Source organism: Pyrgilauda ruficollis, unplaced genomic scaffold (genome assembly GCF_017590135.1).
Source record: "Pyrgilauda ruficollis isolate IOZ18807 unplaced genomic scaffold, ASM1759013v1 scaffold122, whole genome shotgun sequence".
Taxonomy (NCBI): domain Eukaryota; kingdom Metazoa; phylum Chordata; class Aves; order Passeriformes; family Passeridae; genus Pyrgilauda; species Pyrgilauda ruficollis.
The window spans coordinates 1,377,004-1,395,077 of NW_024510544.1; the positions used below are offsets into that span (position 1 = coordinate 1,377,004).

General features: G+C 39.3%; 1 protein-coding gene across 4 annotated transcripts; it reads left to right on the forward strand.

The window, feature by feature from the left end:
- Positions 1-509: 509 nt before the first annotated feature.
- Positions 510-13,038, forward strand: UBE2I (ubiquitin conjugating enzyme E2 I). Of its 4 annotated transcripts, XR_005957083.1 has the most exons (8): positions 533-649; positions 4,561-4,639; positions 4,877-4,960; positions 7,557-7,629; positions 9,287-9,396; positions 9,569-9,648; positions 12,378-12,515; positions 12,903-13,038. XR_005957083.1 is itself a non-coding variant. In XM_041490388.1 (7 exons), exons 2-7 carry the CDS (start codon positions 4,574-4,576, stop codon positions 12,439-12,441), a joined length of 477 nt encoding a protein of 158 aa, XP_041346322.1. In that variant the 5' UTR covers positions 510-649; positions 4,561-4,573; the 3' UTR covers positions 12,442-13,038. The 4 variants fall into 4 exon arrangements, 3 of the variants coding, with proteins under 3 accessions (XP_041346322.1, XP_041346323.1, XP_041346324.1); XM_041490388.1 differs by having other exon boundaries at positions 510-649; positions 12,378-13,038; XM_041490389.1 differs by lacking the exon at positions 533-649 and adding an exon at positions 770-981 and having other exon boundaries at positions 12,378-13,038.
- Positions 13,039-18,074: the final 5,036 nt, after the last annotated feature.

Below are 18,074 nucleotides of genomic sequence, written 5' to 3' on the forward strand. Positions count from 1 at the left end.
AGGTTTCTTAGGTGCAGTGATCTTCAGCATATATTTTGATATGGGCTGATTGGAATCTAGGTGATTATTTATTGAAATAGCTAATTCTAGAGTTCTGAAGAAAACCATTTTGAACTTTAATACTACACAGAACATCGTTCAAGTGACATTGACACAGACTAGTGCAAGGCATAGCTAGGCAGTGGTTTCTGGACTAAAAATTCCGCAGTTTCATTAAGAAAGAGAAGTTCAAGATGAGAATAGAATGTGATTCATACTCTACTTGCCACTAAAAATGCGTTCTTAGAAACCCAAACAACACCCCTACCCCTACACCCCCACCCCACCCCACCCCGCCAAGGAAAGGAAAGGAAACCAAGCCCAACAAAAATAAACCAAACTAACAAAGCAATGGGAAACAAAACCCCGGTCTTAAATCCCGTGAAGGTCGGTGAAAGTAGCGCGGGATGGAGGCGAACGAAGCCCGCCCTCCGCGCCGCTGCCGGCGCTCTGATAGGCCCCTCCGGAGCCGCGGCCCCTCCTCCAATCGGGCTCGGCCGGGCACAGGGGGCGGGGCTCGGCCCAGCTTGAGCGCGGCCCGCCAGACCTACGCGCGCCCGTCGACGGACCAGGTGTTCTTAAGTCGCAGGCGGCTCCCACGGCGCCAGAGGTAAAAATTGATTCAGCTTTCCGCCGGAGTTGGTGGGAGCGAGAGGCGGGAGGAAGTGCTCGGCTTTGGGGTAGCCCCGTGTGGAGTTTTTTCTGGTGCTTCATAGTCAGGCATTGCTGGGGGCGCCTCTGGGTCCTGTGTCGCGGGGATGCGTAAAGCGTGACGATAGGATCACAGACGGATCGGGCCGAGGGACAGAATAGCGCTTTCGCGCTCCGCGCCAAGGCGAGAGGGAGGGAAACTCCGGAGTGGAGACAAAGCAGCGGGAGCGGGAACATCCGGGTCACTCGCGCGGCCTCGATCCGGGACACGCGCGGCGGCGGCGGCTCTCGGTGAGGCCCGGCCGGGAGTGGGGCCGGGGTGGCCACGGGGTCGGGGAGCGGACCGAGGCTGGGCCGGGCTGGCGCCCCTCGCCTGCGACGGGACGGGACGGGACCGGCGGCCATGGGCGTGCGGGCCTGGCGGCTCCTGCCTTATGGCCGGGCCGGCCGGCGCAGCGCTATCCGCCTGAGGCTCTGAGCGCCCCGCAGGTCTCGGTGGTGGCGGGCGGAGGTCGCCGAGCAGAGCGTGGAACCGCTCGGCCTGCGCGAGCCCGTCCCGCCCCGCCGGGTGTATGCCCGGGAACGACGGGCGGGCCCGCGGTGCCCCGTGCAGGCCTTGGGCGCTGCCCCGGCCCTTCGCGGGGCCGACGGGACCAGCGGGCCCGCGGTGGCGGGCGGCGCTCGGCCCTCTCCGGTTACTTGGCCGTCGAACACGGCGCCCATCGCCGCTCGGCATCTTCTGTTGTTTAATGTGCGACTCCGGTCTCCGCTCGGCCTCTTGAAACCTTTCTCTTGCCGCAAGCAGAGACTTTCTATCCTAGTCCAGAGTTAGAGTGCTTAGACCGTGGCTTTCTCCACCCTTCGGAAAAATAAAGTTGGTATAGTTCGGGGCAAACTACTTCGATAATATTGTCTTTCTATGTCAGTATTTAACCTGCAAAGGGAAAATGTGAGGCTAGCAATCTTATCGTTTTGGGGTCTTTTTTGTTGCTGCTTGGAATCAGTAAGTCGTACTGAAAGTTCTTGAACCTCCAGGAGCATATTGTTGACGTATTTAGAGAGTTGTTTGTGGCACGGGAACGATTCTTTGCAAGACGTGCATTTTGTGTGTGAAAGTAGGTTGTTCCACTCCATCAGAGGAGGTAAATGGGTAAGATATGCCGTAATGGGGCACAAAAACTTGCATCTGTGATGACCGTGATGGTTTTATTTTGTTCTTTTTCTAAAGTAGGCAGTAGCAGCAGCAAAGGCAAGCTACTGAGTAAATTTGGAAGTTTCTGTTAACATTTTGAGTTGATGGCAGTAAAGGGGACGTTACTACCTCTTAATGGCAGGGGCGAATTTGCGGGATTAAACTCAAAATGTGAAGACTGATCTCTTTGAGTTTTGTGGCGTGTGCAAAAATAGGGTTGAATAGACTTCCTCTGGTGCAGAATTCTTTCTGGTAATGTAGTACATTAATAGATTGGGATATAGAGAATCTATATTGGCAGTTTGTTAGCAGAGTGGTTTTGAGGGGATGCTTAACTAATGAGACCTTAGTTTGTGAAATGGGCTTTCTGTCTTCTTGTTTAATCTTTATTTTCTAATAGACTGATGAGGTTTTAGATGCTTGGCTGTTCTTGTCGACGTAACTGAAGTCTGTGGGAACCATATATGTGAAGCTTGTTGTCTCTCGTACACACTGAAATTTTTCAGTGCTTAACTAAGTCAAATGCCTCAAGATTTGGAAAGTTATTTGTAGAGCATTAGAAAAATCTATATTGTACTAGGGCACAGTATAGTGTGTAACAAAAGCAAGTAGGATGCATGGTCTGAAAACTTGGGATTTTTTTTTTTTTCAATTACTTCAAAAGTTACTGGGTTACTGAAGTACTGCAGAAGGTCCACTGTTTATTTACCCAGTGAGAAACGGGCATTTCCCTTGAGGTTCATGTGGTAAATAATTGGCTGTTAGCCACTGGAAATGGAATAAATGCATTTAAAAGCATCCTGTAATGTGTCTTTTGCCAGAAAAGGTAGCTGAGTTTGGTGAACTATGGAAGAATATTTGGATGGTTTATAAACAAATATGGCTTTCTCAGCCTGTGATGGGGAGGTTAGTATTAGCACAGTGGACTACTAGGTACCAAAAGCACAGCTGAAGTTCTGCTGTATATGCAGTTCATTTACATCTCTTACAATATATTAAAACTTGCTGCCTGTATAATTTGGTTAAGGGAGATGTTTTTTGTTGTCTTTGGTTTTTTGGGTTTGTTTTTTTTTTTTTTTTCAGTTCTACTGCTATCTTTTTTTCAATGGCTCTGCATCTCCTGCTTGTGAACAGACTAAAATCTGTAGTCATGTGTACAGATTCACTAAGTCCTGCAAGTCTTCTGCTATAATTAAGATACAAGCGTATGGAATACTAGAGGAAAGTCGGACTGAATGTAGGAATATTTTTGTGTGTGTGCATGTCCACTGAGTGTGAATTGTCCCTTTTAAAAAGCTTTATCTGACATTAATTTAGTTGCTGCTTTGAAGGTGAATTAGGGAATATGACCATCTAGTCAAAACGGGCTGAAAAGGTTGAAGAACAGATTTAAAATACATATTGTCCTAAGAACAGCATAAGTTGCTTAATCTGGTGTTTTTAAAAATCTACAGTTCATATGATTGTAATAGTAGTAGACTGCAGTACTTCATACAAGTAATCAACATATTGAGAGGTTGTGAAATTTTGCATCATTCTTAACCAGTGTATAAGGGTTTGTTTTAATAGAGTGGTAACACTGCTTTCAGTCACTCTGTGAACTTGTTAAGTGGAAGCATTCTACTATTCTGCTGTCAAAAAGGCTTATGAGGTACATGTCGGGTTGAGAACAAATTGGCCTGACTTCTTCCATTGCCAATTATCTCTTATTTAAAATATGTGGAAGTGCAGTTACAAGAAGGATTAAAAACCTTCATTGGAATTTGAGCATGTGGATAGTGAAACCCTGAGTTAAGATACAGTTTGACAATGAAAAATAAACTCACTTTGAGTACTGTTCTGGGTGAATGGAGAATCGTCCCCTGAATTTGAAAGCACCACTCGTGCAATCATCCTGTTTAGAACTGTTGTTCTGTGTCATGCAGTAGTGAATGACCTGTGCTCTGCATATTTTTTTCTGTAGTTGTGGTCACCATGCTTGGCTGTTACTAAGGCAGTGAAGGTGCAGAAATATTCTTCAGTTTATACTTCAGTTTAAAATCTGTCTTGTGGAATGAGCTGCTTGCTCTTCCTCAGCCGAGTTCTGTGTTGCTGCCTGTTCCTGCTGTTGTCTAGAAGTTTTATAGCAGCATCGCTGCAAAACTGAGATGACTTTGTTAAATTCTATACCCCTGTTGCTTTTGTGGGGAATACTGGCTTTCAGTGGGACTTTACCCAAAAAGTAGCATTTCTTATTCCCAGTTGTCAGAAATGGGAGTAATGCAGGTGTTTGCCTACAGAAGAAATTTGCCATACCTCACGTGTTGTAGGAAGAAGATAAACAGAGTGTGTGTCAGTTGCACAAGTAGGAAGTCTGAGCACTTTTGCCATTACTAATAGTGCTTCTGTTGTCAAGCTACTGTCAAAGTTTCTTCTAAGATGGGGTTCAAATATAGAGCAATAAGGTAAGGATGGAATTTTGTAGGTCAAGTCCAGTAACTAAGAACTTGATGGCATGGGGAAACTTGATGTTATTCCTGATGATAAATTCTGCTGGCTGTGCAGAAACACGTGTCTAGGTTATTGAAGTGAAAATGAGAGCTCAGAATTACTCTTGTGTGAGCAGGGTTTATAAACGCATAGTGATTGTTTCTGCCATAAGTAAAAGTATATGCTAACAGCAATTGCTTTTGTTTTAGAGCGACTCTGAATATGTCTGGCATAGCTCTTAGCAGACTTGCACAGGAGAGAAAAGCCTGGAGAAAAGATCATCCTTTTGTAAGTATGAAAGCTACCAAATATCTGACTCTGCAATTGTTTCAGTGTTCTGGTGGTGATTTTTTCATTACCCTGGTAGGATTTTTTAAAAAACCCTAAAATTAATATTTTTAAATTGAAAAGAAAAAAAAAAGTAGTGCAGAAAGAAGTAACTTTGTGTAAAGATAAAATATGTCACAAAGTATTTTAAGTACATCTTTTAAAATCCTCACCATATGTCTTTTTGCCTTGGTTCAGGGATTTGTAGCAGTACCTACAAAAAATCCAGATGGCACAATGAATCTAATGAACTGGGAGTGTGCTATTCCAGGAAAGAAAGGGGTAAGACTTACTGTTCTCCTGATTTCTCATTTATGGTGAAAATTAACTGAAGTTGCTTATGCATTACACTGACAAATGAGATTTACCTTACGTATAGTTTGATAAAGAAGTTTGTGTCCTGCTGCTACTTTAGAATTAAAAGTGCTATGGACTAGGAATATTGAACAAAGTATACTGTAAACCTGTTCAACTCCTGGCACTTGGCACCTGAAGAATACAAGTTTTCAGAGGAGTGTTTGAGTCTTGTACTGAAACTGCAGGTTGTCTTCTGCTTCTTCTGAAATACTACTATTAATTATTTGGGGGTTTTAATTCTTTCTTTCGGGTCTTCAGTGTGGGACTTTTTTTCCTTGCCTTTTCTACTGTCTTTTGCCAATTTGCCTAAATACCCTTATGATCTTGTTTCTTAGATTCTCAGAAGAATCTGTGTGTAGGCAAAACCTGCAGGCTGTGTGATGCTGTCTTAGTTGAATGCTGAACATAACACTGCTGTTACAGTTGCAGCTTAGTTTTTGGTAGTTGTCTGGGCACAGCATTAGTTAGTTCTTAAATAAGGACCAACAAATATTCTAACACAGTGTAAGGAAAAACTCCTCCCCTTGTGTTCTGCCTGAACAAGATTATTCCCCATAACAGTTTATGAACCTTACGGAGGTGGCACTTTTAAATACTTAGGTAAAATTTATATGCCATACAAAATCTTCATTGTGTTGCTTTGAAGTTTTGTAAACCACAGAATGGAGTGAACAAGGCCTTAAAGCCAGCTTCATGTGTAGTAGAAAATGTGTCACACCCAGAAAAGATCAGTTAGGCTGATGTGATTCCTGCTAATTAAAAAAATTACATTTAACAAGAAGCAGCATGACTTACTCATCTCTGTCAGACCAAGCAGTTGCTCTCTATTCCCTTTGTATTTGGAGACATCCTATACTGCTCCTGAAACCACCAAAATGCTTTCTTGTCAGCCAGATTAAATATTGAAGTGGTGTTAGTCCTGGGTGGGATACTCTGTTCACTTATTTGACAGCAAATCACTTGTTAACTACCTGAAATTTGACTCAAAAAACATCTGCAATTAGTCCCGTAATCCCATATGATCTCGAAGATACTGTGGTCATACTGTTAGCCTTAGTAGGGCTTGGGTGCTATCTTTCACCCATAAGGTATGTTGCTCTATCAGAAAAATGATAAAAAATTCGCCAACTGTTCTATTCTTCTATGTAATAGGTAGTTTATTCTATTAAAAGGCTTGTACTTTCTAAAAAGGAACTCCTCTGAGAAGGTATGGAGGATGGATTTTTCTAGTTGTTGACAACTGACTACAGCAATTTAGAATGAGTTCTTTAAATACGCTATAGCAAATATAATAAAACTCATTCACTTCAGGAAATGTATTATCTTATTAATTCCTAGCATGTTTTTCTTCCATTTCTAGCTTGAGACTTTGCATAATGAATACCAATGACAATGGAGTGATTTTTTTTCTTTTCATGTGGGTTTTTTGGGTGTTTTGTTTTGGTTTTCGTTCAGCTAAAAATCACATAGTTCAGATAAGAAATAATAAAGAATTTCCTTCTAAGGTGGTCTTCAAATATATCTGTCTGTCTATGAGGATAAGATTTGATCAGTTTTGCTCTTAAGATGTGAGACCATCTTTACTCCAGTTGTTTTAAAAAAATCAACCCAACATTTACTTTCATTGCCGTGTTTCCATAGCAAGGGCAAGTTACAGAGAAGTAGCAGAGAAATAAATTTTACAGCTATAAGAATCTTTTCTGTATTTCTACACTTCTTAGCAGAACTCAGTTTGTCAGAAGACAGGCTTTTTTCTTTGTGTTTTGTGTATTTGAGACAGTCTTTTTCTCTATTGCTAGATGGTTCTTTTTCTTGTTTATATGACCCTTTTGAGTAGTACTGTCTTATTTGGTTTGCTCTATGTCATGGAAACTGCTCCTATGAGTGCCCTTCCCAGTGTTGGATAGGGATAAAGAGCCTCTTAAAATTTCTTGTTATACAGAAAAATGGAATCTGTGAGACTACATTCTACCAAACACAGGGTTAGTTTAGACTAGTGAATCTCATTAACTGTAGCGGTAGTACAGTTCTGTCTACATTTTTAGTTCATTTGTGGTTTTATTATCCAAATTCTCATAAGGCACAAGAGAAGCATTTACATTCTTATGTAATGCTTAATGGGTGTATCCATCTCCTATCTTCTCAAACTTTAGTGGGGGTACAACAGTCCCTTCCTTACTGTACATGTATAGTGTAAAATTTCAGAAGTATTCTGTTCTTACGTAGTGTGAAAATTTTACTTTTATATGGAATTACTGGTGATGACCCTGACTGTGTTGATGAGTTGGCATCACTTACTAGCTGAAGAAAGAAACCCTTTCCTTTCCACTTCAGCTTCTTCTATAGGTAGAATAGCTTACCATAGTCTAGACAGTGTGCTACAGTGCAGGACAGCTATTTTCTGCTGTGTAGCAGAAGAATGTCTTGTGCTTTGCCTGAGAAACTGTATTCTCAGTAAGCTTTTTTCCACAATTTTGACTTTTCCTTGCTGTAACCAAAATTCTACATTAACTCTTGATAGACACCATGGGAAGGAGGCTTATTTAAACTACGGATGCTTTTCAAGGATGACTACCCTTCTTCACCCCCAAAATGTAAGTAAAATTATCACAGGTAATTAAAAATCACTGGTTTGTTAGAATGGTGTTGAATTAATCAATGAGGTTCTTACAAATGGTTGTTACTTTCTTACAGTTTTGTTTGATTTTGTTTTGTTGTTTTTTAAAGACACATTGCTTTTTTTCTTTTTTCCCCACCCCCTTGCATTTCATCACAGAAAGTTGTGATGAAATCAGCTAATTGCTCAATATATCAGAATTGGGAGGGGAGGGAGATTGCTTTCGGCAAACTTTGAGGGAAGCGACACACCATCGCTTGAAAATGCTCACTACTTTATCAGCTGTTCTTGGAAACTAATATGTAGGCACGCTTAGACTAAATCCCTATGTTCTTACTGTTGGTCTTGTAAGCTGAGAACTCAGAAGACAGGAACTTGGAAAAAAGGGCTCTATAACTTGAACCGTTTAATCAACTTGCTCTAAAATATGAATCTGTTCTTTATCTGCTACTGTGTATAACTTAATAGATGTTCAGATACCTAGTCTCCTTAAGTTTTTGAACTGAATTTTCTTTATATTATCTGAAACTTCACCTATTATAGAAACTTGAAAACATCTATTGCATTGCATGGTTTCTTGGTTCTTGAATTGGCTACCTTCTCAAATCAATGACAGCAATTACAAATTGCTCTTTTGGCAGCAATTCATCTCCCATCACGTAAGCATATTTCAGGTCTATCAGCTCCTGGCTACTCCTTTTGTTTGATACCACCTAAATACGTGTAACACAGGGGCAAACACTTCTTGTAACTGAAAACATTTCACATTACCTTCTTGAAAAATACCAGTTTTCACATCCTGACAGTGCTAAAGGGCATTGTCATGCCTTAAAGTAAGATGTATATGTGACTGATAAAACTCCCTACCAGCGCAGCTTCTGAAGTACCACTGAACTTCATAGGGCAGCAAGACTGTTATGTCTTGTGAATATTTGCGATGTCAGATGGATGAGAAAGCTGCACTAATCTGTAGATATTTCATGTACTGCAAAAGGAGTGTTCATTACTTTACTGAAGATGCTAGCTGTTGCATTTAAGTCCTGTAAAGATTAAAAGCAATGCCAGAATATAGATGGAGTGGCAGAAGGAAAGCTGCACAAGCCTTCAGTTAGTCTTGTAATTTAAACTTGGTTCCTTTTGTTCAGTGCATCTCGATTACACATAGGAAAATATGAAACTGAAAAAAATGCTATGAACCTAAGTCTTCCTTGTATGAAACTTTCATTATTTTAAAGTGAGGAGAGAAAAGATGAGCGAAGGGTAGTATCTTTCCTTTATGTAGTAGTATGTAAAACTGAAAAGACAGAATTGTTTTTAAAAGGTCTTTATCACAAAGCTACTATGAATTCCTTTGTCAGTTTCCATTCCTAAACCAAAAGATTGCCAGTCAAAAAGACAATGTTGGATTGCCTGGATTGATATCACAGATGTGATGGAGTTTCTATTTTAGGTGTGGGCTGAGCCAAGAAGAAAACTGGTAAAAATAGTTCCAGAAATTGGTGGGGTTTTATTTGGGGGTCTTTTGCCAGTGTTGGTTTGGGGATTTTTGGGTTTTGTTTCCCCTGACTGATCTAACCCAACTCTCTCCTCTTCCTCTTAGCACTGTATGCAATTAATTTCTTCTTCTTTATCAGGTAAATTTGAACCACCGTTATTCCACCCAAACGTGTATCCTTCAGGCACTGTGTGTCTCTCCATCTTAGAGGAGGATAAGGACTGGCGGCCAGCAATCACAATTAAACAGGTCATTAGTGATACTTAGACATATTCTTAATACTTTTGCTTTGCTTGCTTATCTGATACAAATATAAAATGTTCACTCTGTGTACCTAAATTGGTTTCTAAGGGTTTTTTACTGAATCTCTATTAGTAATACCCATAATATATGGCTGTTACTTCTATTCCTTTTTCCATAGATCTTGTTAGGCATACAAGAACTTCTAAATGAACCAAATATTCAAGACCCAGCTCAAGCAGAGGCTTACACAATTTACTGGTAAGTGTCTTTGCATATGAGTCTGAAAGCTGTCATATTGCTTACAGATATCTGTTACTTGTAGTATAACATGCAAATGTTTTTACAAATGACATGGGGAATTTTCTTACCTTCATTACTGTATTCTCTGAATTTGCCTAGATTGTGCCAAACTTGAACAAAATGGTAACTGTGTGGCTCTTAGGCTAGTGGAGCTTTTAATAGCAAAGCAACAGCAATAAGATGTGAAGACTCCTTATATCATTATTTTCATCCTGGTTCTAGCCGAACACAGAGTCCTTTCCCTTAAAGGCCAGATAGTAACAATATGGTGTAATGGTGTCATGACACCAGGAGGAGACTGAATTAGGTGACAAGTCACATTTATCAGTACAGGAGTAACTTACTTCTGCCCAGTAGTGCATACCTGTAAGAACTTCTGCCTGAAGGACAAAGGAGAGCTGTGGTCACTGTAGGAAACATGGCATCTTGGGAAAACTACATCTTCCAAAAGAGTAGGTTAAAAAGTACAAAAAGCCTGTAGCTTTAGCAGAATGAAGTTTGCATTGATCAGGAAAGGGGATAATTTGTAAGCTAGAGACTTTTTGGGTTTCTTTGTTTTTGGGTTTTTTTTCATCTTAGTCTTAAAATTTTCCCCACCATTAAAAATGGATATCTGTTCTATAATCTTTAAGGAAGTAAAACGTTTTAAACAAATGCTTTTGGCACTGGTAGCTACTGGTAGTAGTATTAGAAATAACAACCAAGGTGGAATTGTGGAATTACAATTCTGGACAGAAGAGGCCTCCAGGAGAGTGCCAAGTTTGAAAAATAACATTTTATGTGACCATACTTGCAAGCTATGTTAAATACGTTTTTTTATTAGGGTCCTAGTGAAGAGGAAACATAGGGGATGGATAGTGGTTTTTGCATTTAATTAATGGCTTCACTCAGTGTTATTTTTTTAAAGTACTTACCGAAGGCTTGGTGGAGTTGTGTGCATATGGAAGACAGTTAAGTGGCCACAGTTGTAGGAGCCAGGAATGATGAAGAAGGCTTCAGTGTTATACTGCTATACATGAATAGATAGTCTGTGTTTTATTCTTTTTAATCACCTTCCACATGCATGTATGTACAAAACCAGCCTTGGCTAGTCTTCTTTCTGTTTAAAGTGCTTCCAGGAGGGAAAAATACCTGTTTAGTATAAAATATTACAGGATTTTTGTTACTTCAAGTATGTATAGTCTCCCATTTATGCTTTTCATGTCTCTCGGACATGCAGAGTATTTCAGATGGGTTACTGTTATTCTGCAGTCTAAGAGTGTGTCTCTTGCCACTTAGTGAATATCTGGTAGAAGTTAAACAGAGCAGGATTGTGCATGCATCTGTAATATTGGCATAGTTGATAAATACTGCAGAAGATGCACCATTGTTTACATAGAGGTCTTTTAGTTGTTAAACTTTAAACGAGTTGTTAAATTTTCAAGAATAAACATTCAGAATAGGAATATGTATTCTCAGGATTCCTTTGGTACTGTCGTTCAGTAACTTCAGCACTCCTAAGGTGCTAGCCTACTTCCTCCTCTTTGCTGTAGGCATTCAGGGTTTACTATGGAAGGCATTCTTCTGTGTGGATTCTATGGGTGCCAGACTTAACAGCTAGGCTATGTTCTCGTGTGGCAATGCAATATAACTTAGAGGAAAAAATGCAGAATAAAGTTGGTAAATCTCCTCATGAGAAGAGTATCTTCAATCTCTTTGCTAGCAATTGTTCATTGCATGTGACCACAATTGGTTTCATTTCTTCCCCCCAGTCTGTCAAGTTCTGAGGATATAATTTGCTGCCTTTTCTTTTTCTTTCACTGCAGCAAGCCTTCATAGTGTGAAGTAAGTTAAATTTACTGCAAAGCTGTCTGCAAAATCTAGTCACTCTATCTCTGGCAGAAGAGTAATGGTTACAAAATTTTATTTAGCTCAGCTCACACTTCTGACAGCTAATACAGAATGGACGACTCAATGTAAATGAATGCTTTACTATGCTACTCCTATCTGTTGTTGGCACAAGAACAGAAAACAAAGGACTTGCTGTTTTACATCTTAAGTCTGAGGCTTAGTGACTGGACATAGTTGCCTGATCAGTAGCAACTATGCTACACTTAGCTGTGTTGAGCTAGCTTTTTTTCCCCCTGAAGATTAGGATAAACCTAAATCTGTGAGTCAGGGTCTGTAGAGATAAAGGCTGAAATGACCACACCATTATCATTCTCCTGTTTCTTAGGAGTGTTTCCATTCTCTCTCCAAAGCAGTAAAGATAATAATTTAAAACCGTATGAAGTCCACCAACTGTTAGTGAACTGCTCTCCTCACTTTGTACTGTTAGGGTACTGGAATTTGTTATTAATGACCTCAGGTCTTATTGTGAGTGGGGAGTACAGAACTTCAGATGAACAAACATTCAGAGGGAATGTTTGCACATGAGGTACAGTTGGTCTCGAGAAGAGCAGGTGCAAACCTGTTCGAAGAGACTGGTACAGTACAAAGTCAGTGCAATCATTTGACAACCGGTGATGGAAGTAACTAGTTGAACAGTACCATACTCATTCAGAAAAGTCTTTAATTTATCGTAGTGTTCTGAGAATTGCTATCAAAAGGGTTTGCCTTCAGCAATGACTTCTGTTTCTCTTCATTATGAAACTAACTGTTATACAGCCTCTGATTTCTCCAGCTATAATTACCCTTTCTCTTTTCAGCCAAAACAGAGTGGAATACGAAAAGAGGGTTCGAGCACAAGCCAAGAAGTTTGCACCATCATAAGCATTTGTCACGCAGCATCTTAAAAAGGAAGGGATTGGTTTGGCAAGAACTTGTTTACAAAACTTTTGCAAAATGTAATGTTGCTATGTTCAATTAATATCCACATAAGGGGAGGGGGTTGTATGTGTGCCATTTTCCATATTCGCCAGTTGTATACAGTTCTAAATTTGCTGAATTGCCCCCAGTTTTTTCATACAGGGTCTCTTCCTTCAGTCTTTTGTATTTTTGATTGTTATGTAAAACTTGCTTTTATTTTAATATTGATGTCAGTATTTCAACTGCTGTAAAATTATAAACTTTTATACTTCTATAAATTCACTAGTATCTCTAGTTACTTTGCTATCTGATGCAGGCATGCTTTAAAATGTTAGAACTATATTTAGCCTCTAGCTGGCTGTATGAAAAAAAATCATGCCCTCCACCCCCTTCCCTCCCTGAATTTGTTTTTTTCTATCTTTCAGAAACTAGGTTGTTATTGCTTAAGAAAGCCTCTGAGATCCAAAGTTAGCCAGCATCCTTATTCTGCATCACTTTCTTTGTGTTTATATGGCATTCTGTCTGTGTTGCTGTTTAGAGTAAATAAACTGTTTATATAAAGGGCTTTGTTTCATTTATCTTCATTAAGATTATTTAAAAACTGCCATTTAAACGGCTCTAAACACAATTCAGTGCAAGTTCTGTTTTTAAGGCCTGTGATGCTGCGTTTGCCTTTGATTTAGATGTTGCCTTCATTTGTTTTGCCTGTCTCTGACCTGAAGCATATATGTGGCCCATCCTTGGGCCATGTGTGGTAACTGCAGCAATTCTCATCAGTTCCTCAAGCAGAGATCAATTGCTTACTGTGCATAATGGGATCAGCATACTGGTGTGACCACATCAATATAAAAACGTGAGCTTTAGACTGATATGAACAATAATAGTTGTCCAAGGAATGCTGAGGATTTTTACTGGCGCTCGTTTATCGGAAATAATTTTGTGCCTCTTTCCATATATTAATGCATATAGCTTCTAGGGAAAGAATGTGCTCTATGCAATCAGTTTCCCTCTGTAAATGAAATCTGTTAAATTATGTAAGTTATTTTCATGTATGTCAAGCTGATATGCTCTATATTAAACTTTCACTGCTTTTTTAATTATATTTTTAAGTCAAAATCATTCTGCAAAACAAAAAATAAGTGGAAAGCCTTGTTCCATCTGAGCTTATCTTCTTCAGTGGTTTTAGGGTTAAAAAAAGGCTACAGCTTAGCACTTAAGTTAATCTAAGTTATACAGCTCTGTTCCCAGATCTGTTTTGTTTGTCTGCATTTGATTACTACAGCCTAATAATATAAAAGCATTCCCCCATATTAGAACAGCTGACATGCTCACAGGGTTCTCAGTCTTTTAAAAGTTATGTTGAATTGCTTTCTTGTTACTGTCTAAGAAATCCTTGCTAAAGCAGCACATTTGGAACAGATTTCATATGGGTGGGGAAGTTATTGAAAAAACCAAATCAAAGGGAATGTCTTCTTGTAGAATTAATTTACTTGTGCTTCTTGTTTTTAAAAGGGAAATTCAGTATATGTACTACCCAAACTGCTGCTGTTACTCCCAGCTTTAGCTTTAGTAGCACTAGTATTTAATCCCTCTAGTAGTAGAGGGAGGAGAAAGTCCTGTGATGTGAAGAACTTTGAATTGTCCTTAGTATGTCCAAGTCCACTGAAGGATCGCTGAAGTTTATGTTTCAGTTGGGTGCTTGAATCTCCAAAGAGTTTTATATTTAAATACATAGAAAACAACTGCTAACAGCTCATTTTCACTATACAAACAGGCAGGCGTCAGGAAAAGTGACCTAAGATACTAGTGCTGGTACGAATCTGTCACAAAGCTTTAAGGGCCAGACAATGTGTATTTCTGACTTTGTACAGAGCCACTTTGAGTGATGAAAATACACAGAGATAGCACTCATGAACATGTGATGTGAAATTTCACAGTAAAATTCTGAAGTGCCCAAAACACTGTTGTTGCTTAGGACTGTATCAGAGTAAATAAAATGAGCAATTAAAGTTCCTGAAGAGACAAATGTTAAAGCAATTCCAATAAGCATTTTTTTTTCCTTTCAGGCTTAGCTCAGTTTATTCTAAATGGATGAAGTAGTTGAAATACACATGGCAGATTCGAGCCTGCAGAAAGTCAAGAGACTCCTTATGTGGTAGGTAACCATGAACAGGGCAATAGCTTAGTCGAGTTCTACTGTTGAAATATAGATCAGAAGTTAAGAAAGTTTACCTAATATACTATTAGTTAAAAATAATCCCCTATAATCCACTTTCCAGACACATTGATTAGAATACTGGGTCATTTTTTAACTTGTAACTAAACTTCAAACTCCTCACAAAATAATGTTCCATACTTACCTAAAAATTAAATAACCTAGAGCTCTTGTGCATAAAAATACCTACAAACCTACACAGAGACTGAGGTTTGCTAAGCACCAAGTTACAGATGAACAAGACACACTCAAGTATACACAAGAAAATTTCTTTATACAAGATGTTACAACTCTTTGGGATTGTTGGGGATTTTGATTTCTTCTGGATTGCTCTCGTCAATGCTTTCACTACTTTCAGTGGCATCATCTGGATTGCTCATGCTGTCCTCCTCAGAGTCTTCCTTCCTTGGTGCTAGACTGGAAACATTTTTCAAGATTATAAAAGCAAAATAATTTACACTAAATAAAACTATTATTTAAATTAAATTTCATTACCCTGAGTAATTGACTGGCCTGTTGGGATTAGAAAATTCTTTTTCTAAGTCAACATCAAATGGATCTGGAAAAATAAGATGAAAAAAGCATTTTCTTAATGGTCTTCCTTCATTTTCACAGATTAATGGCAGGGAGGGGAAGGCACAGAAAGGCTAGTTCACATCTCTCATAAGTTTACCATTGTTGTTTGAGAAGAAACTGGGGGAGATGAGAAAATAACTGAAGTCCTGCCTGCCCAGTCTAGGCTTTTCACTCTTTTCCCTCACCCCCTGCAAGCGATTCTGTTGCTCTTTAGAGGTGGTCACATTGAATAAGTAGGTTTCTAAGGCTTTGGGTAAGAAAACACGGTTTAAGTTCTAAAATGGCTATCTAGTTAGCTGATATCCACTAAGATGTGAGTTACAGCTGTCCAGGTTTAGCTCTTGCTGAGTAAGGGTAAGGCTGGGCTTACTTCGACTGAAGCAGCTGGGAAGAACTGTCAGAAAAGTCAAACAAGTCTTGGTTCTGCAGTTCAACCAGAAAATACATAGGATTGTAGGTGGAAGTGTGCTTTAAGTGGCATAGCCATGTTGCCCCTTAAGAGCTGTCTTCAGTTTAACCTAACTAGTTAGGCCTCCAACAAGAGAATGGTTTAATTCAGTATCATGGCAAAGAGATTAGAGCAAGTGAAGGCTATTGACCACCTTCTTGCAGTATAAGCCCCTGGCCTATTTTAAGGGCTTAATCACCATGAAAGGAAAATGTTAATTAGGATAACCCCTTTTCATATGTTCTTGATTATTTGCCTTTCTTTGTGCTGTCTTGAATGAGACCAAGCACTCACTGGTGAATACAGCCTGAAATACTGGGACTGGAATAATTTACTGGAAGACTTTGGGAATAAACTACTTGTACTTATTATAAATTATTTTCATTATCTTTATAGGTAAATAAAGATCTGATTTTAAACATCTTTATTAAGGACTATATAAATATGTCTATTAAAAGTCCTTCTTAGATTTATGTGTAACTGACTTGGTATCTGACTGTATGCCTATATTTGTCTTATAGTGCCTTCTCAATTACTAGTCTTTTTACTCATACTCTGCTTTTAACATCTGTATAGAAAACAAGGAAGCATTGTATTTTCTTTTTGCTCCTAAGTTTTCCAATTTGGTTAGCTGAATAAGGGTAACTGCTTTACAGTTCAGTTGTGAATACTCTATGCACTAAATTGCTTCATTCATTTTCACCCTGTTTGAGTTGAAAAAAATTGGGCTAACAGGTACACTTAGCACAGTATAAAGACAGAACTACACATATCAGCAAAGCACTTATCTTCCACCTTGCTAATATTTTTATGAGATTTAAGAAAAAGACTCTGAATAAGCTAATTAGAAAAAGGGCATGTGTAGTGTTTCTGTTTTTCTCTTACCTACTTCTTCATCTTTTTTTTCTTGGGCACAGGCTAAGAAGTCCTTCTCAATGATTAGCATGTCGTCCTGGCAATGACAGGCTGCATATTTTTCCAAGAGATTTTTGTTCAGGTCAAGAAATGCCTTACCCCATTTAAATTTCCTTAGAAGAATGGTGGCTAGATCTGGGAATCCTAAAACAGAAAATAATTTATCAGTCTTCTTCTTTACTGTGAGATTTCACTTGGCTTCTAGTTCAGTATGTGCATTCATGTCAATACAGTAGAGAGGTGTTTACCAGTGTTTCTTCCAGTGTTCAGGGATTAAAACTTTTGGAAAGACTACAGCCATTTTCAAATTTCAGTTTAACTTGAAACATGGAACTGAATCCAAGAGTGCTTAGTTCATAGCCCTGTAACAAGTGCTACATAAAAGTATTTTATACAGGTAATGAATGATTCTAGGTCCCACAGCCCTTCAGTACAAGACAAATTGTACAGTATTTTCAGAAGGTAAGATTTGTCTGCAGTATGGTAGAGCATTTCTTATCAAAGTTCTGTGATGAGTCTGCAAAACATCACAAGAGGGGGCAATTTCTTAGTTCTTACCCAGACCTCGCCCTAGTAACAGCCAGCTGCTACCTCTCATTAAGGCATTCTTGCCTAAGCATTTGTGTTCACTCTTCTTTAAGTTTTTCTAAGGTTATGCACCATCCAGACAAAATGAGGATTATCACTTTGTGTCCTGTTTAGTAGCTGACATGAATACTCCATGGATACCTCAGTGCAACTGATAACACACCCTTGGAAGAAAGCTAGACAATCTGATCCCAAAGTCAAGAAAGTGACGACCCATATGACAGCATTACAGTTTATTTTGCCGCAGACCATCTCTTCTGATATATTAAAGATATAAGCAATTGCTAGCACCATACTTCACATCAGACAAATGGAGCCTACCAACAATGCAAAACGCTGCAGCAAAAGCTTCCACACAGGACAGCTTGCACGGCCGACCGTAGTTTACAGGATTTGCAGCCACCAAGTAAGGCAGCAACCGCAGATGACTTCCCCTCATTCTCTGAAAGGGAGTTTCTTCTAATTTGGCCCATGAGCAATCTATGACTGCAATTCCATTCTGAGCAATGACACGTCTGAAAAAAAAGAAACGTCACTGTGTTATAAATGAGAAGTTTGACTAGGCCAATATTCAAGCAGCAATCAATTTATTAATTAATATGGTAAAGTATGAGTAATACAGCCCTGGGTACAGCGGGGGAAGTTTTCCCTCCAACTGCACGCAAATAGTTGGGGCTTACAGATATTTATAGGGGTACTTGTAAGCTTTCTCAGCAGTTTCTATTCCCAATTTTTATGTCACCATTCTATACACTATTGTGATTTAGTTTTTCTCAGGATGACTCCCAGAAAGGAGTATCCCCAGATGGTGGGGTCCAGCTTCTGAAAGAAGAAAGAAGTCTCCCAGCTGGTGAG